The sequence below is a fragment of the Ostrea edulis genome, chromosome 3, assembly GCF_947568905.1.
Source record: "Ostrea edulis chromosome 3, xbOstEdul1.1, whole genome shotgun sequence".
Taxonomy (NCBI): domain Eukaryota; kingdom Metazoa; phylum Mollusca; class Bivalvia; order Ostreida; family Ostreidae; genus Ostrea; species Ostrea edulis.
This window is the reverse complement of record NC_079166.1, coordinates 80,291,967-80,316,625: the sequence shown is the minus strand read 5'-3', so window position 1 is coordinate 80,316,625 and position 24,659 is coordinate 80,291,967. Positions and strand designations below refer to the sequence as shown.

At 36.0% G+C, this 24,659-nt stretch overlaps 1 protein-coding gene across 4 annotated transcripts in view; it reads left to right on the top strand.

Moving 5' to 3' along the window:
- The window catches only part of LOC125676204 (uncharacterized), a 94,024-nt gene extending 69,737 nt beyond the window's left edge, over positions 1 to 24,287 (top strand). For 3 of the 4 annotated variants that reach the window (XM_056159116.1, XM_056159119.1, XM_056159118.1), the window contains 5 exons: positions 12,212 to 13,411; positions 13,535 to 13,556; positions 13,701 to 14,045; positions 20,730 to 20,977; positions 23,152 to 24,287. In XM_056159116.1, the coding sequence (XP_056015091.1) occupies positions 12,212 to 13,411; positions 13,535 to 13,556; positions 13,701 to 14,045; positions 20,730 to 20,977; positions 23,152 to 23,217 (1,881 nt within the window). In that variant the 3' untranslated portion in view covers positions 23,218 to 24,287. The remainder of the gene's footprint in view (positions 1 to 12,211; positions 13,412 to 13,534; positions 13,557 to 13,700; positions 14,046 to 20,729; positions 20,978 to 23,151) is intronic. The other variant, XM_056159117.1, reaches the window with a different exon arrangement.
- The last annotated feature ends 372 nt before the right edge of the window (positions 24,288 to 24,659 follow it).

Sequence of the window (24,659 nt, the reverse complement as noted above, 5' to 3'; positions counted from 1 at the left end):
TTCATGAAAATCACCAATTTTCACAAGAAACACACTATAAAACAAATATTAAAGTCAGAATAATCTTGGTTGTCTTTTATTTTATGAAAATTAAGCATAATTGATTATTTCAATAACTTTTACATAAAATATATCACCAATTCTACAAAAAATCAATTATTAATTAACATAATTATATAAAATATCACACAAATTTGAAGACCTATTTCATCAAAAAATTCAACCTAGGGAGAATATCTGTATCAAACTTTTTCTGAAATTACTAAATTAATGTAGATTTGAATCATATTTTTGCTTAATTTAAATTTTAAAAAATGTGTGGGGTAGTGTGCATTGGATCAAAGATTTGAACCATGTTGTGTCCCCACCCCCTTCTTACACTGACGTACATTCTAAACAATAACAATATACGATTTGTTATAAAATGTGTATTTTTCAATGTATACTTACAAATTCTATATATTTATTTCATTATATGATAAATAATCAGAAAACATATATAATATATGCATACATACAATACTAATTCATTTATAGCTACAGAATGAGTAAAACATATGCCCCCGCATCAGCATTTTCTAATTTCCATGCACTGTAACCTTGATCTTTGACCTTCTGACCTCAAAATCGATAGGCATCTTCCCGCGTTTGTATCCATATGTCCAAATTTGGTTTGAATAGAATGCAAAGTATTTGAGTTTTTATCCAGAAATTACTTTTAACAGCCAACTTTCATGTGGCCATGAGGAAGAAATCTGCACTTCCTGGTATGGTTCTTCATGTGATGATAGCACAACTCATCTCTCTCACTGTGGTTACCAAATGGATGTAGCTAAAAAGCAAACATTGGAACTCAATTTATATTAATACTGTAAATTCTTAACAATAGAACAGAATATATTATTAGGTTTACCACCAGACTGCTAATACACCAACTTCAACTAACTCCAATGTTTGTTTAGCCAGGGATTCTGTTTTAATGCCTTGCCCAACAAGTTGTTACTCTAAAATAATTCCTTAGGCAAAATGTTATATATGAATTTGTTCGTGCATAAAGGACTGTTTATGAAATATATGCTAAAATTCTATTCAGGATTTGTTTTTAAATCTGCATTTTTAATACCCTATAAACAAATTTTAACATTATTAAAAGGTTTTGACAATTACACTTTGAAGGAATAATTAAAATAAAATTTTGATAGAATAATTTAGTTTTAATTTTCCAGATCTGATTAGAAACTAATTATCGATCTAGTAGACCCCCCCCCCCCCAAAAAAAACACCAAACATATCTATACATGTTTATATAGTCAACAAAATTATCTTTTGTTTTAACTAATTTGTACACGAATGGCGCGTCATAATTCTCTAGATGGGAGAAACCCCCTTTACCCTTTGAACTCTTTTTAATGAATTAAATTCGCTCTATACTTTGGCGATTTTTTAAAACATTGACGTAGATTGCACTCTTTAGTGAGCTATTCTGATCACATTTTGTCCGGCGTCCGTCTGTCCGTCTGTCTGTCTGTCCGTCTGTCCGTAAACTTTTCACATTTTCGACTTCTTCTCCAGAACCACTGGGCCAATTTCAACCTAACTTGGCCAAAAGCATCCTTGGGTGAAGGGCTTTCAAGTTTGTTCAAATGAAGGGTCATGTCCCTTTCAAAGGGGAAATAATCACAAAAATGCAAAAATAGGGTTGGGTCATTTAAAAATCTTCTTCTCAAGAACCACTGGACCAGAAGAGTTGAAATTTACCTGAAAGCTTCCTGACATATTGCAAATTCAAGTTTGTTCAAATCATGGCTCCCGGTGGTAGGATGGGGCCACAAGGGGGATCAAAGTTTTACATACAAATATATAGGGAAAAACTTTAAAATCTTCTTTTCAAGAACCACTAAGCCAGAAAAGCTGAGATTTACATGAAAGCTTCCTGACATAATGCAAATTCAAGTTTGTTCAAATCATGGGTCCCTGGGGTTGGATGGGGCCACAATAGGGGATCGAAGTTTTACATACAAATATATAGGAAAAATCTTTAAAAATCTTCTTCTCAAGAACCACTGAGCAAGAAAAGCTGATTTTCACAGGAAAACATTCTGACATAGTGCAGATTCAAGTTTGTTCAAATCATGGCCCCCGGGGATAAGATGGGGCCCCAAGGGGTGGATCAAAGTTTTACACACAAATATATAGGGAACAACTTTAAAACTCTTCTTCTCAAGAACCACTAAGCCAGAAAAGCTGAGATTTATATGAAAGCTTCCTTATATAATGCAGATTCTAAATTGTTAAAATCATGGCCCCCGGGGGTCGGATGGGGCCACAATAGGGGATCAAAGTTTTACATACAAATATATAGGGAAAATCTTTAAAAATCTTCTTCTCAATAACCACTGAGCCATTAAAGCTGAGATTTATATGAAAACGTCCTTGTATAATGCAGATTCTAAATTGTTAAAATCATGGCCCCCGGGGGGTCGGATGGGGCCACAATAGGGGATCAAAGTTTTACATACAAATATATATGGAAAATCTTTAAAAATCTTCTTCTCAAAAACCACTAAGCCAGAAAAGCTGAGATTTATATGAAAGCTTCCTTATATAATGCAGATTCTAAATTGTTAAAATCATGGCCCCCAGGGGTTGGATGGGGCCACAATAGGGGATCAAAATTTTACATACAAATATATAGGGAAAATCTTTAAAAATCTTCTTCTCAAGAACCACTGAGCCAGAAAAGCTTCCTTATATAATGCAGATTCTAAATTGTTAAAATCACGGCCCCGGGGGTCGGATGGGGCCACAATAGGGGATCAAAGTTTTACATACAAATATATAGAGAAAACCTTTAAAAATCTTCTTCTCAAGAACCACTGAGCCAGAAAGGCTGAGATTTATATGAAAGTTTCCTTATTTAAAACTTATACGGTACCAATTTTGATGCACCAGATACGCATTTCGACAAATAATATCTCTTCAGTGATGCTCAATCGAAATGTTTGAAATCCGAAATAACTATGAAGTTTTAGATCTGAATATAGCCAAAAACAGCGTGCCAAGCAAGTGGAGCCAAATTCGTCCAAGGATAAGAGCTATGCATGAGGGAGATAATCCTTAATTTTGAAATGAATTTCTAAATTTTATAACAGCAATTAAATATACATCCGTATTTTCAAGATAGTAACGAAGTACTTAGCTACTGGGCTGTAGAGACCCTCGGGGACTAACTGTCCACCAGCAGAGGCCTCGACCCAGGGGTCATAATTTAAAACTTATACGGTACCAATTTTGATGCACCAGATGCGCATTTCGACAAATAATGTCTCTACGGTGATGCTCAATCGAAATGTTTGAAATCCGAAATAACTATGAAGTTTTAGATCTGAATATAGCCAAAAACAGCGTGCCAAGCAAGTGGAGCCAAATTCGTCCAAGGATAAGAGCTATGCATGAGGGAGATAATCCTTAATTTTGAAATGAATTTCCAAATTTTATAACAGCAATTAAATATACATCCATATTTTCAAGATAGTAACGAAGTACTTAGCTACTGGGCTGTAGAGACCCTCGGGGACTAACAGTCCACCAGCAGAGGCCTCCACCCAGGGGTCATAATTTAAAACTTATATAATGCAGATTCTAAATTGTTAAAATTATGGCTCCCGGAGGTCGGATGGGGCCACAATAGGGGGTCAAAGGTTTTTTTTTTTTTTTTTTTTTTTTTTTTTTTTGATATAGTGCAGATTCAAGTTTGTTAAAATCATGGACCCCGGGGATTGGATGGGGCCTCAAGGGGGCATCAAAGTTTTACATACAAATATATAGGAAAATCTTTTAAAATCTTCTCAAGAACCACTGAGCCAGAAAAGCTGAGATTTATATGAAAGCTTCCTGATATAGTGCAGATTATAAATTGCTAAGATCATGGCCCCCGGGGGTCGGATGGGGCCACAATAGGGGGTCAAAGTTTTACATACAAATATATAGGAAAAATCTTTAAGAATGTTCTTCCCAGAACCACTAAGCCAGAAAAGCTGAGATTTATATGAAAGCTTTCTGATATAGTGCAGATTCAGGTTTGTTGAAATTATGCCCCCCTGGGGTAGGATGGGGCCACAATAGGGGATCAAAGTTTTACATACGAATATATAGGGAAAATCTTTAAAAATCTTCTTCTCAAGAACCATTGGGCCAAAGAAGTTCATATTTACATGAAAGCTTTCTGACATAGTGTAGATTCAAGTTTGCAAAAACATGGCCTCCAGGGGTAGGTTTGGGGCCATAATAGGGACTACGGTTTTACATGCAAATAGATATGGAAAATCTTCTGATATGGACAAAGGTGACTCAGGCGAGCGATGTGGCCCATGGGCCTCTTGTTTAATCAAAATGATGCTTCAATAATGATACATTGAACGTTAGGAGCGAGATTCGCTCATAACCGACTAACTAGGCGGGATCGGGAAAATCGCAGATCAATTTAGGTACAGATCTACACAGTTTGTAGATTTTATTTTCATAAAAAAAAATCTTGTATATTGAAAAACTTACAAAATCATTCAATACTATGTCAACAGCCTCTGATTCAGGTACTGCATCTCTAACATCCTTCCATTTTCCCTTCTCGTCTGACACTGTGTACGGTACTGTAGCGTGTCACCATGTGCGTGGTTGTGCATGCTTGTCTGTAATTTTCTTTGTCTGCCACACACTCGTGAGAATATCGGATGCAGACTGATCTATAACTGCCGTTTTACTTCTAACGAATCGCCCATGTATGTTTCTGGACTGCTTTAGAATAGACTAAATGCGACATCGCACAGTGTGCGTCTTCGAGCTCGAGTTTGTTTACAATCGTAACGTCATCATGAATGTCGTAAAATGAGAAAAAAAGTAAAAAATTGTCATTTTTAAATTAATTTTTGTTAGTTTATTAACATTATTTACAAATAAAAACAGATATTAATGTTCTTCTTGATGCATACGAAATAAAACACACGCGTTCCCATAGTTACGACTTTGAAAAGTATGGAGACTCACTCGCGGTAAAAGTACCACGAGAGTACCCCCTTAAGATAATTTGAGACTGTAATGCGATGAACCTATCTCAATTACTACGTTGAAATTCATACAAAGTACATTACATTGCATTCAGAGAAGTCATAGAACAAAGTCAGAAAACGATTTGAATAAGCGTTAAGTTAAATAGAACAAATTTAGACTAAAATATATACAGTTATGCACCGTCACAAACTGGTCGATACATATAGTTCTATCCTTGTCCGTCCTTCCACGACACCTAATCTCCCGGACTTTCTTCCTAAACGCCATGAGCTTTTTCATTGATCTTTGGTATGTACGTGTACAATGATGATTTACATATGGAGATTCAGTTGATAATCTGAGATTAAATTCTTACTAAATTTATCTTAAGACATTTCTTACTCCTGAGATAGTTTCATAAAGATGTCTAGCTGTTAAATAGTCAACTAATCAATGCTTAACTTTTGAATGATAAACAGTTTATTGCTGGATTGATTTGTTGGATCATTTAAAGCTTGCAAACAACAGAAAATTGAAGATTGCTTTATTTGTCTTCGTTGGTTAAGCCCTTGGGTGAAGGTAAAAAATGGTTCAGAAGTACTTGTCACAAAAATGCTATCATTAATTTCTGTTTTATCTTTCAAGAGAGTACTAATATTTTTCTCTTTGAACTCATTCAAAACTCCCTGAAAGGTGAGGAAAACGAACAGTGATCAATCTCATAATTCCTATAAGCAATACAAAATAGAGAGACTGTCACACCTGCAGTGAGCCCTATATCTTAATCAGGAAAACGGAGTAATTTGTAGTGAAAATCAATGTGCCAAGAACGGCGTAACGATCGGCCGTCAGACAGCATTTGGCCCAATGAAGGTAGTATTGGCAATTGAAATCGTTATAACGACTAAAGGATTTGCAAAATACTGACTAAAATGAGACTGCTGCAACTCTTAAAACATCACCTTGTTTGTAAGAAGACTACCTCAATTTGAAAATTAATCCTGCGCAAAAACAAAAAAGACGATAACAAACAGTGACCAATCTCATAACTCCCATAAGGAATACAAAGTAAAGGAAAAAAGGGAACAAACACGGACCTCTGGACATACCTGAGCCATTGCGTACCGAATCAATTGAGAGATATAAAGAACCATTGCGTACCGAATTGTTTAACGTCCCTCTCAAGAATATTTCACTCATATGGAGACGTCACCACTGCCAGTAAAGGTCCGCAAAATTTAGGCCTATGCTCGGTGCTTATGGCATTTGAGCAGGGAGGGATCTTTATCGTGCCACACCAGCTGTGACACTGGACTTCAGTTTTGGCGTTCTCATCCGAAAGACCGCCCCAATTTAGTCGCCTCTTACGACACGCAATAGGTACTGAGGACCTATTCTAATTCGGATCCCCACGGGAATCGAATGCGCTGAGAGATATAAACACCATATGCAGGTTCACAGGTAATTGTATCGCTTGGGTTCGAATTTACTATTAAGGAGTAAAGATATAGAACTCTTGGAGCTATCTTGGACTTCGGTTCATTAATTGGGGTAAGAAATTCAACTTAGAAACGATATTTCAAGCTGCAGATTCTATGAAATAGCTTGTTACAACGAGCAAACATTCAATTTAGTCGTATAGTGACAGGGCCCAGATAAAAGTCGACCAAAAATATAAGGCATTTTTCAGTCGTTGACGATGGAGGACCTGAAATCATTCTGTGTGCCATCAAGTTAAGTTAGTTTACCGTGGATATTTACTTTTAAATAAATGGGACGGTCCTTCGGATGTGACCGCAACAACCGAACAAATGCGACACGATAAGGGTCCCTCCCTGCTCAATTGCCATAAGCGCCGAGCATAGCCCTTCATTTTACAGCCCTTCACCGGCAATGGTGACGTCTCCTTATGAGTGAAATATTTTTGAAAGAGACGTTAAACAGTATTCAATCAATCAATCATCAATAAAATATGCAAGTACGAAGGAGACGCGTAGGATTCTTTGAGGTCTTATTTTGAGTTTACAAGGATAAATCGACATTTGAATGATTATTGTTAATCGATAAAACATTTCCTTCCATTATAAATATTATTCATCAGAAATAAAACACTGGACCTCAATGTTTTGAATGTATTTAATTTAAAATTATGTTTTGTGGTAAACAAACTACAAGGTGTATCTCGCATCATCTTGGTTTTCATTTTTATCAGCTACATCGCTTGCGATTTTCCACGATAAGTTCAATTCAATGTGATACTTAGACCCCTACCTCTTGCAGCAACTCTGTCAAGGTCATATTTCTTGCACCACCATGGTGAACTGGAAATAGCCTCCATTTATAGGTTGTAATCAACCGTCAAATGTCTTTCACTGCTTGTTTGCAGGATAAATATTTGCAGGACATTTTAGTATATATATTTAAAACGTCGTGTTTTTGTGATATAAAATTATAGCTGTTTGATTTCCGGTCAAAGTTGCTGAACTTGATGCACATGAATTCCTCTCAAATTCTAAATCCTAAATATGATTGAAAACAGCATCTATATCTTACCAGATTTACCTTCCTTAGATTTAATTTAAACGACTGAATCTTCTATCATGAATTGAATTGAGAACTTGTGTAAAAGTGTATTTATGGGCAATAATGTTGCAGAATAGACGAATGGTTCCATGGAATAGGCCATGTCTTTCACCCAGTTGTGGTCAGGCGCTCTCATTGTAATATTTTAACAAATGAAATCTTAAGTGCTTTCTGTCAACAGGGGATGAATTAAAAATTTATGTACGCGAGTTATAGTGTATAAAAATCGATGGTGCTGAATAGTTCAGAGAAAACATCCCCACCTCTTCCATTTACATTATACGATGCAGTTTGTTTTGTTTTCGTTTGTCAGGTGGTATCGAACAGTGATCAATCACATAACTCCTATAAGGAATACAACATCAAGAGTTGGACTCTCCACAGAATACAAATATACACCAATTAAACCCGGTTGTCCTTTCATATACTTCTTGAACATATTCCAAATGTTTTATGGTAATAATTTCTTTATTTTCTTATTAAGCATATTCGCGTGATGATCCGGGTTAGAATAGGTCCTCAGCACCTCTTGCAAGTCGTAAGAGGCGACTGAATGGAGTGGTCCTTCGGATAAGACCGCAAAGGGCAAGGTCCCGTGTCACAGCAGGTGTGGCATGAAAAAGATCCCTCCCGTACGTAAGCTCCGAAGATAGGCTTAAATTTTACAGCCCCTCACTTCCAATGGTAACGGCTCAAGATGAGTGAAAAATTCTAGAGCAGGACCGTAAACAATATATTTGGACCAGTAAATATCTTAAACTTGAAAATAATCCTTTGAATATATATATATATATATATATATATATATATATATGTGTGTGTGTGTGTGTGTGTGTGTGTGTGTGTGTGTGTGTGTGTGTGTGTGTGTGTGTGTGTGAAACGTATACGGTACCAATTTTGGTGTACCAGATGCAAATTTCCACAAATAATGTCTCTCCAGTGATGCTCAACCGAAAATGTTTGAAATCCGAAATAACAGTAAACTTGTTAGAGCTATTGTAGGGGAAAACAGAAAGAAGATGAATTTCATTATAATTTAGAATTAACAACAATGAATTAGTCTTCATCTACAGATTAACAGATCATATTTACATAAGGTGTTTATATATCTCAACTGATTCGATATGCAAGAGCTTGTTCTGCGTATAGTCAGTTTTTAAATCGAGGTAAGCCACTGACAAACAAGTTGATGGTTCAGGGGTTTCAACAGTCTCGATTGAAGTCAGCATTTCGCAAATTCTATGGTCGTTATAACGATCTACTTCGTCCGTACAACCTCGAATTGGGTCAAATGCTGTCTGATGTGTTTCATACCGATTGTTAAGCCGTTCTTGGCACACTGATTTTGACTGCGGATAACTCCGTTTACCTGATCAGGATATAGGGCTCATGGCGGGTGTGACCGGTTAACAGGGGATGCTTACTCCTGCTAGGCACTTGATCCCACCTCTGGTGTCCAGGGGTCCGTGTTTGCCCAACTATCTATTTTGTATTGCTTATAGAAGTTATGAGATTGATCACTGTTCGTTATCTTCGCCTTGCATACAATGATTCAATTGCAATTCTACGAATTGTTTTTACATTGTAGATACTTATTAGTTTATGCTTTATACATGTATTGTGTTTCTTTCAAATCAATACCTGATAACGATATGATGGATGGGATAACTCCATTTACCTGATCAGGATATAGGGCTCACGGAGGTTGTGACCGGTCGACAGGGGATGCTTACTCCTCCTAGGCACCTGATCCCATCTCTGGTTTGTCCAGGGGTCCGTGTTTGTCCAACTATCGATTTTGTATTATGTATAGGAGTTATGAGATTAATCATTATTCTTTATCTTCTCCTTTTATGAGTTAAGTAATTTGAGGTATGTGACTAATGGGAGTCATATAAAGTCCCACTTACTCTAATTAACGACAAGTGTCAACATTGTCAGCGATCCGTATTTCCTGTCATATTGTTTTCCTACCTCATTTGGCGAACCCATATTACACACACTTCATTAAAATGATTCCAAGGGAGATACTTTGATAGGACAGCTTATTGCAGAAAATTCACTATAAAGAGTCGCAAATATAAATACATATGTCATATAAAATATGATAATGTATTCCTTGCAACTATTGCAAGAGGTACTGAAGGAAATCATTTCAGAATCGGAATTTGAAGATGAATTTCATTAGAATTTAGAATTGACAACAATGAATTAGTCTTCATTTACATATTATGTACGTAAAATTGGACTCCGATTTAATTAACAACGTTTTAAAAGCGATTTTTTGACGAAAAAAACTGGCAAATTGGCATCAACTAAAATGTTCGTGAGAGAGAATCTTCAACGCCATCATCTCAAAGACAGTGCATTGATACATGCTATGACAAATGGAGTGTCGTTCTCGCATATTCCTGAATTGATAAGCACGTCGGGATTTCTTGACAGAGGAGACGACACATTTTTCAAAAGACAGTATAATTACACTTTTACGTCTGCCGCCATAGCGGAAAAAATGAATGCTAAGAGGGGGAGGAAAAACTTGACCGAATTTTACTGGAATTTACTCCCGAAAATACACAGATTTGATACTGACATCTTTGATTTACGTCTTTTAATTGGCGATAAAACTTCATCTCTATCAATTTTATCGAAGATCATACCAGACGATGGGCTAAATATGAAAAAGATAATTTGATACATTGTCAGAATGGGTTAAAAGCATAAGAGGAATATTAAAATACCGCATTAGACATATGAAAGCAAAAGTACGTACCATCTATCCTTCTGTGTTTAGTAAACTAGAAGTGATAAAATAATGAAATAGGTTACCTGAGGAATATGTTTTGATTCCAGCTGACAAAGCTTGTAACAACATTGTCTTTGTTTGTAAGGCTCATTATTACAACAGTATTTTAAAGGAACTTGACATTAATCCCCCGCTTGGCAATCGTAATTATACTCCTACTGCCCTTTCAAAAGATGAAAACCATGCTTCAATTTAGACACATTTAACATCTCAGTCAATGGATCGAATTAATATGAGTTACCGTACCTATACTGGATTCTTAACTACATAAAAACCCTTACAAAGATGCATTGCTGGATCCAGTAATTGCTATACCAAGCCCATATCTTTGCTCCTCACGAAAATATTAACAGCTGTGAAGGAGAAACTTCAAACTTATTGTGCGACTACATATGTCAGAAGTGGTGTTGATCAAATGTGGATTCTACAAAATTCTAAAGAACTGTTAGTAAACTTGAAATCGGAAAACTTTTCCCAAATCAATAACATGAAAACCTACGGCATTTCAACACATTATACGACCATTCCACACGATAAATTAAATAGTAGACTTTTTGACATCATAGACAGTTGCTTCTTCAACAAAAATGGAAAAAAGGAAATATTTATATCTACATGTAATGATCAGTCATCCAAACAATTACTTTGTTTAACACCACTCTGATTCCACGCACTTGAAGTTGAAATAAAAAATATGCTAGAGTTCCTCATTCACAATATCGTCGTGGTCTTTGGTGATCAGGCCTTCCAACAGTCTGTTGGAATTCCCTTGGGTATGAATTATGATCCTTTGTTAGCTGACCTGTTTCTATATTCATATGATGCGGAATTTATTCAAAAACATCTACGTGAGAAGAAAAAATATCTTGCTGTAGCCTCCAATTCGACATTTAGATATATCGACTAAGTTTTGTCTATTAACAATAACTTTCATTTATATGTCGATTCGATATATCCTTTTCACCTCGAAGTAAAAAAACATCACCGAGTCGTCCACTTTTCCTTCATACTTAGATATTTATTGCAAGTAGACATTAACGACAAACTGACAACTCAACTGTATGATAAACGGGTGATTTCAGCTTCCCCACCGTTTACTTCCCATATTTATGTAGCAATATTCCATTATCACCTGCATATGGCGTTTTCATCTCTCAAGTGATTTGACACGCAAGAGCTTGTTGTGCGTATGATCAGGTTTTGAATCGAGGCAAGCTAATGACAAACAAGTTGATGGTTCAGGGGTTTCAACAGTCTTGATTGAAGGCAGCATTTCACAAATCCTATGGTCGTTATAACGATTTGGTTCGTCAAGTCAACTATAATTGGGTCAAATGATGTCTGACGTGTTTCATACCGATTGTTACACCGTTCTTGGCACACTGATTTTGATTACAGATAACTCCATTTACCTGATCAGGATATAGGGCTCACGGCGGGTGTGACCGGTCAACACGGGATGCTTATTCCCCTTTGGCACCTTATCCCACCTCTGATATGTTCAGGGGTCCGTGGTTGCTTAACTGTCTATTTTGTATTGCTTGTATTAGACTCCACTTTATTGGCACGCTGTTTTTGGCTATAATAGCTCTTAAACTTGATTGTTATTTCGGATTTCAAACATTTCGTTTGATCATCACTGAAGAGACATTATTTATCGAAATGCGCATCTGGTGCATCAGAATTGGTACCGTATAAGTTTTACATTAGAGTAGTTAAATTAATCGGATTCCCTCATTTGTTAATTCCTATAATCTTTTCATATCTTGTTTCTAGAACTCTGACACCCTCTACAACAACATCCTGGATAATCTAAAGTTCGACAAACATCTGAAGTCACACCTGAATAGGAAACGATGTTTCGTTCTAGGCTTTAAATCCGATGGTTCATCATTCCACGACACGCTTTCTGAACTAGAGAAATGCATGGTTTCAATTGCAAAAGAAGACAGATGGAAAGAATCCATTCCCACAGACTGGGCACTATCTGAAGTCGTACTTGGAGAACTGAAAAGACGGAAAGAGAGAATACAGTCTGTAACGGAATTATCAGAGAAATGTTTTGGGGAAAACAAAGAGAAATACACACAAATCCGCGATATTCTGAAATTTTATCACGATATAGGCGTTATACTACACTTTGACGAAAGTTCGCTTGCCGAAACTGTCATCATTGACATCCAGTGGTTTGTTGATTCCTTTAAGAACATAATAACCGATCCAAACCATATCAGGGATTTTGTCGACAACGATCGCGATTGGTATTCCTTTTACATAAGTGGTCATATACTGGACAGACTTTTAACCGATATTTGGACTAGTCGGCACTTTGAAATGGACCACTGGGAAAGGAATCAAAACAAAGCAAACTTGTTGCAATATATGCAACGACTTGGTCTTATTGCAGTTGGTACATATGCACATTACATACCCTGTATGAACAAGCGGAGCTTTGGTATGCAAGAAGAGAACTTTTTCCACACCAGCCAAAGCAAAACATCAGTCCTGGTCTTTCGATTTCAATTTTTGCCATATTTTTTTTATTTCCGGCTTATTGTTGCTTGTTTGACGAAAACCAATGGCGAATGGATCGTTTTAGAAGACAACGGACTCTGCTTATATAAAAACGTGGCTTGCTTTGTATATAAGCAACATGCAATAGCTCTCGCTGTGAATAGATGTTCAATTCAGCTTCAGGTTTTTCAACCTAGCAAAGATGTAATTGTGAAAGATGTTACTCTAGAAATCCGTGACAATATTGAACGATTGCTGAACGGTCTGACCAGTAACTTTCACAAGAAAGTGATGTACACTGTAGGATACCAATGTTCAAAACAGGAAGTGTTTCGTGAACATGATGACTGTTTTGTCGAAGAGAGAGACATTCATGGGAAAGGAAAAATCACTTGCCCAAAGCATGGAATGATCAATCATCATATTCTGAGTGAATCTACTCTTTTGGTTTATTGGAAGCAGGTATTTTCCTCGATGAGAGTTTGACAATTCATCAGTTATTTGACATGTAAATTATTTCCATAGAAAGTGTTGATAATTCGTGACCATCGTTTTAGTTTATAATGATAGTTTTCCTTTTAATAGGATGTCCTAGCCGAGATAACAGGTGAGTAGGTTTTTTACTTCCATTCCTGTTTTATTTGAAATAGGGATTAAATACACATTGTGTGAACAAGTAACAGTTTCAACTGAAATTTACAATGAATCGATAGCTTTAGAATGTGTCTAATTATTTGGACGTGAGTTTCAGATTTGGATGATCTCATGGACAGAGATGAGTGCACCAGTCTGTCTGAGCCTGAGTTAAGGAAATTCAATTTCAAGACTTTTGACGAACTCACAAAGATTGGACGAGACGCACTCCAACTTTATTTTGACAGAATATTTCCACCAATGGACTTGGCCACTGTACTCACCAATAACAAACAAAGACTACAGCAAGGACATCAGAGACTGGATACAGACCAATGTACCCTACTATTTCCAGGTATCAAAACCATCATCCTTTTCCACTTAGTCCTACTTCGTTTTCACAAGGGGCATATTGGTTTGCTCCTGTCAGTCAGTATATCAGGTGTTGCCTGCTCAAAGAAAGGTAAAGAAAACGAAAAATTCATTCGATAAAGCTGTTTTATACCCCGTGAATCGGTCTCAAAGCAGGTAGCCATTGTTTGTTTGCATGATCTGTTGCACACCTTTATAAGTGGTCATCTCAAAAGATTACCGACGGTACAAATTAACTATTCAGAACGAATGATGGGGTGACCAGTGGGGGAAATAACATATTGGGGGGGGGGGGGGATGATTCTGTATCAAATAATTTCATTCTAAAGAGGGGGGGTGGTACGTTTATAAGATCTATGCAAGCTATCCACACTTCAGGTGCTTGTAATAAAGAGTTGGACACACACAGATGCGTTTACACACCAGGCGTTGGATCAGGTGCCTAGGAGGGGTAAGCATCACCTGTCGACCGGTCACACGCACCATGAGCCCTATATCTTGAACAGATAAACGGAGTTATCCGTAGTCAAACTCAGTGTGCTAACAACGGTCTAACAATCGGTATGAAGCATGTCAGACAGCATTTAACCCAATGATAGATTCCATTCTCAAACTAGTTTGTTTTAACGACCATAGACACTGCGAAACGCTTACTTTAAACAAGACTGTTGAAACCCTGCACCATCAACTTGTTTGTGAGTTGCTTGACTACGGGTAACTCCGCTTACTTGATCAAGATATATGGCTCATGGCGGGTGTAAACGATCGACAGGGGATGCTTACTCCTCCTAGGCACGTGATCTCATCTGGTAGGTCTAGGGGTCCGGATTTGCCCATTTATCTATTTTGTATTGCTCATAGGAGTTGTGAGATTGATCACAGTTCGTTATCTTCACCTTTTATAGCTGTTAATATTTTCGGGAGGGGCAAGGATATGACTTGGTAGAGTACTTACTGGATCCAGCAATGTATCTTTCTTTGTAAGGGTTATTTATCTAGTTTAGGAATCCAGCATTGGTACGTTACTCATATTTATTCGACGCATTGACTGTGATATTAAATGTGTCTTAAATTGAAACATGGTTTTGAAGAATTTCATGTTTTGAAAGGGTAGTTGCAAGTACGAAGAGTAAACAAAGTGGAGTTAATTAATGGCAAGTTCGTTTAAAATACAGCAGTAATAACGAGTCGTACAAAGCCAATGTTGTTACAAGCTTTGTCAGCTGGAAGCAAAACATATTCATGATGTAAGCTATCTAATTCTTTGGTCACTTCTGGTTTATTAAACACAGAACGATAGATGTTACGTACCTTTGTCTTGATATGTCTAATGCGGGATTTTAATATTTATATTATATTTTTAATTCATTCTAACTATGTATCAAGTTCTTTTTTTATATTTAGCACATCGTCTGATCTTACGAACTATCTGCTTCACATGAATTTAACTCTTTATACTATTTTTCCTAAAGATTAGATGAATCCGGGTGTGACCGGTCGACAGGGGATTCTTACTCTCCCATGACACCTAATCTCACCTCTGGTGTTTCCAGGGGACCATGTTTGCCCAACTATCTATTTTGTATTGCTTGTGGGAGTTCTGAGATTGATCACTGTTCGTTATATTTGCCTTTCATTGAGGTTGAGGTCAAAGGTTTAACAATTAAGGTTAATCTACTCTGAACATTGGGATATGTTACCCGATTAATATAATGTTATTCCTTTGCTTAGCAGTCATGTAACTTAGTAAACTTGTTCCCATAAAACTTTGATAAGTTTTACTGGTTTTGAGGTCAGGAATAAGACTAGATGTATCAGATATTTCACTTCAATATCTAGAGACACATTGGCTTTACAAACATCAAGCTCGGTATACACATGTACTTCTACCCCCTACAGAGTAAACCATTCTCGTTGCTTAAATGTCTTACTAGTATTGTGCCTCATTTTACAATGCTATAAATCAATTAATCCTGGATATACTAACTACTGCTTATTTTAAAGTTCAATGTTTGGTAATGATTAAACTTAGTATTGTGGTTGTGCAACTCATAATGATCCACGACTATTCCGAAAGAAAACTAAATATAAAATTAACTCCTTTTAATATTTCCAGGTGGGTGGCTACATCTTGTAAAAAAAATTGTTCGTTTTATGCTTTGTTATCAAAATAAACCTGAACGCTAGACATAGGTCTAAATTTGTAGTACTTCAACTAACCCCTAAAGAGTAAACCATCACTGTTGCTTAAATGTCTTACTAGTATTATGACTCATTTTCATTTTGAATATTACAATGCCATAAATCAAATCATTCTGGATACAACAAATACTGCTTATTTTAAAGCTCAATGTTTGATAGTGATTAAACTTACCATTGTGGTTGTGCAACTCATAACGATCCACGATCATGTCGAATAAATGCTAAATATAAAATTTATCTCCTTTTCATCTTAGCTGGTGGATGGATACATTTAAAAAAAAATCTTGGTTTTATACTTTGTTCTTAAAATGAACCTGAACGCTAAAGTCTACATTTGTAGTATTTCAACTACCCCCGGTTGCTTTCTCATTATGAGTAAACGTATGGGACGTAATGCAAACCATAAACCAACCAGCAACGACAATCATAAATACTATACTTGTGTCAAGAATATTATGTTCTGATTTACGATGTGAATTGGGTCGTTCGTTCTGCAACCAGGAAGCCTGGATTCAATCTAACACCGCGTCAAACCTAAGACGTTTACATGGGTAGGCCTGATAGCTGTTCGACAAGCGACACGGTTCTTTCGTATGTGACGTATATGCTATAATAAAACTTTACTACTGGTGTCCAGAGTATCGTGCAGTCTCCAAAATTTTTGGCACTACACCTAAAGATGATGATGTTTTTGCATTAGTGAAAAATTCTAGAATGGGATGTAAAAGAGTATACAAAATAAATATTCCAAACATGAACGATACCTCCATCCAACAAATAATATTGACCACCCTTCTTCCAAGACTAGTGACTTTATATATGTAATGGGTGTTCTTTTCTTTTGATCGAAATGCAATATTCTTTCTTGGAAAACGTAGATTATCTGTATAGTTTGTTGAATCGTTTACTTTCACTCATGAAATTCATTATCGAATTTTTCGTCGTTTAAATTTACATGAAACCAATGTACATGGTATCCTAGCAATTGATTACTCCTGTATATCTAATATCAAGATAAAATAAGTTTAAAAAGTTATGCATTTGGGATATTCCCTGTGTTAAGTCAAAGCAAAGACGTCTTACATAGTGAATCTACCTTCCGTAAGATTGTCAATAGAAGTAAAAGACGTGGGTCACAAGTCACGTTAGGCAATATCACAATGAAATCCCCCATGGCATATCATAGTTGTAAGTGTCATACCCAGGATAGAATCAGTATTTCTTCACTTAAAGCTTATGATTTGCCTACATGAGTGATCAAATATCAAATGACACATCACGATACATTAATACATTCAGAAAATAGCTAAACTATTGTATAGTGAAATGAACTATGTTTACAAATCTGTTAATATGCGCATTCAAGTTTTTGAAATAATTACCTATCGAATTAGTACACACATACCTATACTGGGGTTTCCCAAAATATACCAGTATCAATATGAGGGTTTATGTACCCTTACCGTTTCACTTCGGTATTTACGTACATGTATGTAATCAAGCAAGTGTGATGGTTTCGTATAAAAGCAGCCTGGTCCATTCAGAATATTTTTATTGCGGAGCCGTGAAGGATTATTTCCAATTTCTAATTACATTTTTCTTACATGTCAGATGAATTGGGATGGCTATAAGACAACAAGTCACTTTTTCTTATACGACGTAAGCAGCTATATAATTTCGTCCTCTGATCAAATATCAATTTAAAGTATCAATATCTGTATTTTGAAACCTAAAGATATATCATTAGCAGCATGATAGGTTAACGTCAACTGACACTTTCAGTGATACGCCACATTGACATAGATGCCGTCAACATAAGCAACATTCTTCGTCATAAAAGGGTTCAAGTCTACACCCTGTATCTCCTACAGCTATACTTCTACTATTGCATCCAAACTTTTTAATTATAAACAAACTTTGCAGTGCCAAGATATATACCATCTTATACGTAATCCACCAACATGTTCTTGTTCTTCATCTTCTTTCAACTATAGTCCAGCTGGACATGTCATTACTGGTGATGTTGATATAGTTGAAAATGAGGACCTCAAATCACTTATTCTAAAAGGTTCTAAATACAGAGAACCTCGGCCTTTTCATTGGCGACAGAACTTCATCTCTATTATCAGTTATGTCGAAGATTATGCCAGACGATGGGCTAAATATGGAAAAAAAAAAGAACTTGATACATTGTCAGAATGGGTTAAAAGCATAAGATGGATATTAAAATCCCGCATTAGACACATGAAAACAAACGCACGTACCATCTATCCTTCTGTGTTTAGTAAACCAGAAGTGGCGTCGGTAGCCTAGTGGTTAGGCCGTCATACTCTCGACCGAAAGGTCGTGGGTTCGAGTCCTGGCCGCGGTAGGGCTGACGTTGTGTCCTTGGGAAAGGCACTTTACATTAATTTCCTCACTCCACCCAAGTGTAAAAGGGGTACCTGGCTATAGACAGTGAAAGATATTGTTAGAATGTTAGTGCTCTAGCGCTTGTAATGGCAGCTTGCACTGTATGCTTCCTAGGAGGCTGAGAAAGTTCTTGATTGATATAAGGTCTGCCGGGGTAATAATGTACATTGATTATTGTAAAGCGCTTTGAGCAGCATACGCTGGAAAAGGCGCTATATAAAAGAAATTATTATTATTATTATTATTATTATTATTATTATTATAAAAGAATTAGATATGTTACATGAGGAATATGTTTTGGTTCCAGCTGACAAAGCTAGTAACAACCTTGTCTTTGTTTGTAAGGCTCATTATTGCAACTGTATTTTAAACGAATTTGACATTAATTCCATTTTTGGTAATCATACTTATACTCCAACTGCCCTTTCAAAAGATGAAATTCTTCAATTTTAGACACATTTAATATCCCAGTTAATGGGTCGAATGAATATGAGTTACCGCACCTATACTGGATTCCTAAACTACATAAAAATCTTTACAAACAAAGATACATTGCTGGACCCAGTAAGTGCTCTACGAAGCCCCTATCTTTGCTCCTCACGAAAATATTAACAGCTGTGAAGGAGAAACTTCAAGCTTACTGTGCGACTACATATGTCAGAAGTGGTGTTAATCAAATGTGGATTCTAAACAAGTCTAAAGAACTTTTAGTAAACTTGAAATCGCAGAATTTTTGTCCAAATCAATAACATTAAAACATATGACTTTTCAACACTATACACGACCATTCCTCACAATAAATTAAAGACTAGACTTTTTGACATCATAGACAGTTGCTTCTTCAACAAAAACGGAAAACGGAAATATTCATATCTAGTGATCAGTCATTCCAAAACCTACTTTCTTAAACACCACTCTGATTCCACGCACAGATACTCTGAAGTTGAAGTAAAAATTATGCTAGAGATCTCATTGACAATATCTTCGTGGTCTTTGGTGATCAGCTTTTCCAACAGTCTGTTGGAATTCCCATGGCCACGAATTGTGATCCTTTGTTAGTTGACCTGTTTGTATATTCATATGAAGCAGAATTTATTCAAAAACTTCTACGAAAGAAGAAAAAATCTCTCGCTGTGGCCTTCAATTCGACAATTAGATATATCGATGACGTTTTGTCTATTAACAATAATAGCTTTCATTCATTTGTCGATTTGATATATCCATGTGAGCTCGAAATAAAGGACACCCCAAAGTCGTCCACTTCTGCTTCATACTTAGATATTTTATTGAAAGTAGACATTAACGGCAAACTGACAACTCAAATGTATGATAAACGGGATGATTTCAGCTTCTCAATCGTCCATTTCCCACATTTATGTAGCAATATTCCATTATCACCTGCATATGGTGTTTATATATCTCAACTGATTCGATATGCAAGAGCTTGTTCTGCGTATAGTCAGTTTTTGAATCGAGGTAAGCTACTGACAAGCAAGTTGATGGTACAGGGGTTTCAACAGTCTCGATTGAAGTCAGCATTTCGCAAATGCTATGGTCGTTATAACGATCTAGTTCGTCAGTACAACCTCGCATTGAGTCAAATGCTGTCTGACGTGTTTCATACCGATTGTTAAGCCGTTCCTGGCACACTGATTTTGACTGCGGATAACTCTGTTTACCTGATCAGGATATAGGGCTCACGGCGGGTGTGACCGGTCAATAGTGGATGCTTACTCCTGCTAGGCACCTGATCCCACCTCTGGTGTGTCCAGGGGTCCGTGTTTGCCCAACTATCTATTTTGTATTGCTTATAGGAGTTATGAGATTGATCACTGTTCGTTATCTTCACCTAACGTACTACAATTAGATGGAAAGGGTCAAAACATCGTACGTGTGTCGAAGTGATATAGCTTTGTTTTTAAAACTGAAATAGGGAATTGTTAAGATTCTCTTATTCAAAAATGAAATAATGAAAATCGTATTAATGCTTGTATGTTTTAATTCTAATAATCACGTTTATAGATTCCGCCTTGATAGATTATGCCTTGTAGCGATTCACGGAACATCCACCTTGTATTGTTTTGAATTTGATTATACATGTTCTTCGCTGATAAATTTTGTGTCTCATGAAATTTTCCAAAGCTTACATCCTTCATTTTAGCCGATAAATCGATTCCCTCCTCAACTGCTTTTGATGTGACCGTCATGTACAAACTGTTGAGGAATTACGGACCAAATCTTCCACCACCGACCAAAGGCTGGGGGAAGAAACCCGACATTGGAGAAAAACGTCCTACGGATGACGTGGAGAGAATCCGGTTCTACAGGAATGAGGTAGAACATAAAACACGGACAACTAGCGTCATGGAGAAGGATGACTTTAAACTGAAATGGGAGGACCTTTCTCAGGTGACAGTTGTTTGGATTTTAATGTAGAATAATATATATGCATATAAGGGTGTACATATTTCCTTAATGGTGATATTTGCGAATTTAAGGCTCACAAAAAGTGTCTATGTTTGCTTGGTGGCGAAGAGTTACGACAAAAGTGCAATATGCGAATAATCAAGAAAGATTTATGCATATACCTACTCTGTATTCCCTATTCTCGCGAATATTCAATATGGCAAAATGATCCGTAAACATCAAATCTTGTCAACAGATAATTTGCATGTAGTCTGTTAAACTTGTGTGATCCGATGTTGTTCATTTTTTTTGTACAGAATTACCTTCAAGCAGATGAATTAGTTTTAAAAGTTATTATCTTTCCCATAATCACATGCGTGAAAACATTTACATGTTAAAGAAAACAGTGAACAGACAATTTAAAAAATAAATGAGTGGGAATGTATAGATTTATTACTTTGTTAGACATATATAAATAACCCAAGCGCATTAGGGAAATATCAACAGACTGTATACATGTATAACTCGGACACATTAGGGAAATATCAACAGACTGTATACTCGTATAACTCGGACACATTAGGTAAATATCAACAGACTGTATACATGTATAACTCAGGCACAATTGTCAAACCTTGGGTTTGGAAGAGCGTCACACAACAAATTACTAAGAGATGTTTTATATTTTCATTTCTGTAAAACTCTTGTAGTTACAGACTACACAGATAAGACCACCGATGATCTCATCTCGAGCTGGACACTGACTGTCACCTGCTGTGTCTTCTGAATATCTATGAGATATAAACTAGTGACAGCTGTTTGTAAACATTGATTGTGTTTATATCTCTCAAATGCTTGGATAAGCAGGAGGGTTTTTATCTGCGTATGATTAGATTTTAAATCGAGGCAGGCTACTGATAAGCAAGATGATGTTAAAGTGGTTTCAACAGTCTCCTTTAAAGTCAGCATTGCGCAAAATCTATAGTCATTAAAATAATTCAGTTTGCCCATATATATGAATTATTTTAATGACCATAGATTTTGCGCAATGTTGACTTTAAGGGAGACTGAAAAAAAGAAAAGGAGATGAATTTTTATATAAGAAGCTGACGATGGGCAAGCTACAATCATCTCCTTCGTCATAAAGCTGAGTTGTTAGTTTACTGTTATTGCTTTTAATTTAGCAATATTTTTAAAAGGTGGATACATTTTGTCGGAATGCAGGTCATACAACTGTAATCATGGCTTTTTACATGCATTTTAACAATTACAGCAATAAAATAAGAGCTAGTAATTTTACTTTCCGAGTTATGCCTCTTTTGAAATTAGGGATAGTAAATTACTCGCCAAGATTTAGGAATCTACAATATACATTTATCAAGATCACCAGTACTTGTCGATACAAATTGTACATTAAAGGTTTAATCGATGCAGTTTTGATTGTTAAAAGACGAACTGCAATAAGTTAGATTTACTTTTAATTCTTTTTATCAAAATTTTCCCCTTTCCGCAAAAATAATCCTACTAAAAATTACGATTTCCCCCCATTAAAATATTCACATTTATAGTACATGTTACATTAAAAAAATATGTAGTTGAGTTTGAACTTTGAAGACTACGGATATAATTTGATTGTAATTAATGTGATATTTGTACCTTTCAAGAAGAACTCACAGGCTATAATTATGCTTCCAATCTTACCAATAGGGTACTCATATTTACAGTGAATATCTGAAGAAAACGCTTATGATTTCAGTCTTAGGCATATCAAATCTGTTTTGAAAAGTTGTCGTTTGACATCTTACCTACCATTAAAACCTTTCGAATTAGTTAGATAATACTTATTGGTTATACATATATCTAATTAATGATTTAAATAATCTAATTTACAATTTCGACTTATCATAAGGTAGAATGCTGTTTGATTTGTTTCATGTCAATTGTTAGGCGTTCTTTACACACTGATTTGACTAGAGATTACTCAATTTACGTGATCAAGATATAGGGTTCACTGCGGGTGTGGCCTGTTGACAGGGGATGCTTACTGCTTCTTAGCACATGATCCCACCTCTGATATAGCCAGGGGTCCGTGTTTGTCCAACTCTTATCCTTGTATTCTCTATACGTTTAAAAATTCACGTTTTTCATTATCTTATGATAACTTCTTATTTCTGCAGGCAATATTAAGACTGAGTAGTGGTTCCTTGAAGAAAGACATTATGGCATTGAGACAACAACGATAAACACACTATGATCATGAGACACGTAATAGAATAGCCAGTTCAGAATCAAGAGTTTGAGTTCGTGAAAGTGTTGCCGTGGTAACTGCGTATGGCCATACACATACCGTGTTTCATTCCATGAGACGTGCCTCATATTTTGTCAGGAAATACATGCTTGTTATTTTACCATAATGCGAACATCAAGTCATGCATGTTTCGTGTAAATAGTAGAAAAATTATGAATGGAAAGACACTACTGTACATGTTATAACAACTATGTTTGAAGAAATGAACTATATGATTTAGATGTGTGATTAACTCGTATCGTGATTACACATCTACAATACACACGTAATATGTATTGTCTGGGCAGCTCTGTACACAGCAATGAAGTGCCAGTTTTTAGGTATCATTTCCTCTTTTGTCGAAACGTTAATTAACATTAATCACTCATTCATAATGAAGACAATGATGAGAATTATTGGATATAGAAATATTGGGAAACGAGGTTTGATTATAGCTAAGTTGTGTACATATATGTATTGTGTGGTTCAGGGAAATACAGATCACGTGTATCATACATCATTATCTAATCGTAATAAATATATAATCAAAAATAGTTTGTTGAAATTCCAATGATTGATCTTGCTAATTACATCCCCACTACAAAATTGATAAAAATTTACATTTCCAGCAGCTGTTAACGGGTTTTCCACCAAACTTAGGGGCCTTAAACCCTTAATAAAACATTAAATTCGATCTAATAAATTGCATTATCTACTTTGGAAATAGTGCAATATTTTGTATTAAAATGTAATAATGTATTTCTATCAATTACTTGGTGGGTAAATGCAAAAATTGCAGGTCGGGAAGTCATCATGTTGCATTGTTTGTATTTAAACTCACTTTTAATTCACAGACACACATATTCTAAACCGCGGCAAAAAAAATCAAATAAAAAAAAACAACGTTACAGTAATGGAAATGTGATTAAAATAATTTTCAGTGGGTAGTGAGAAAAGAACAAACAGTAAGTTATAACCAGTTGGACATTTACCTGTATGTATCTATAAACCGGTGAAGGACTTAATCGAGTTTGGTTAGAGTTTTCTTTATATACTAGGAGATAGGCTTTTGTTACGAGTATGTAGAGTGATTACAGTGTATCCTTTGTGTGGTGCATATTGTACTAATCGAGATATTGGCACGATCCTTTTCTGATGATATCACTTTACTAAGAACGATAACTCTATCAGTGACAAACTACAATATCACCTTACATTCATTTTCGATAACAAATTTCTATGTTCGTTATAACGATCTAGTTTGTGAATACAACCTATCATTGGGTCAAATGTTGTCTGACGTGTTTCATTCCGATTATTAGGCCGGTCTTGGCACTCAGATTATAACTATGGAAAACACCGTGTACCTGATCAGGATGTTGGACTCACGGCTGGTGT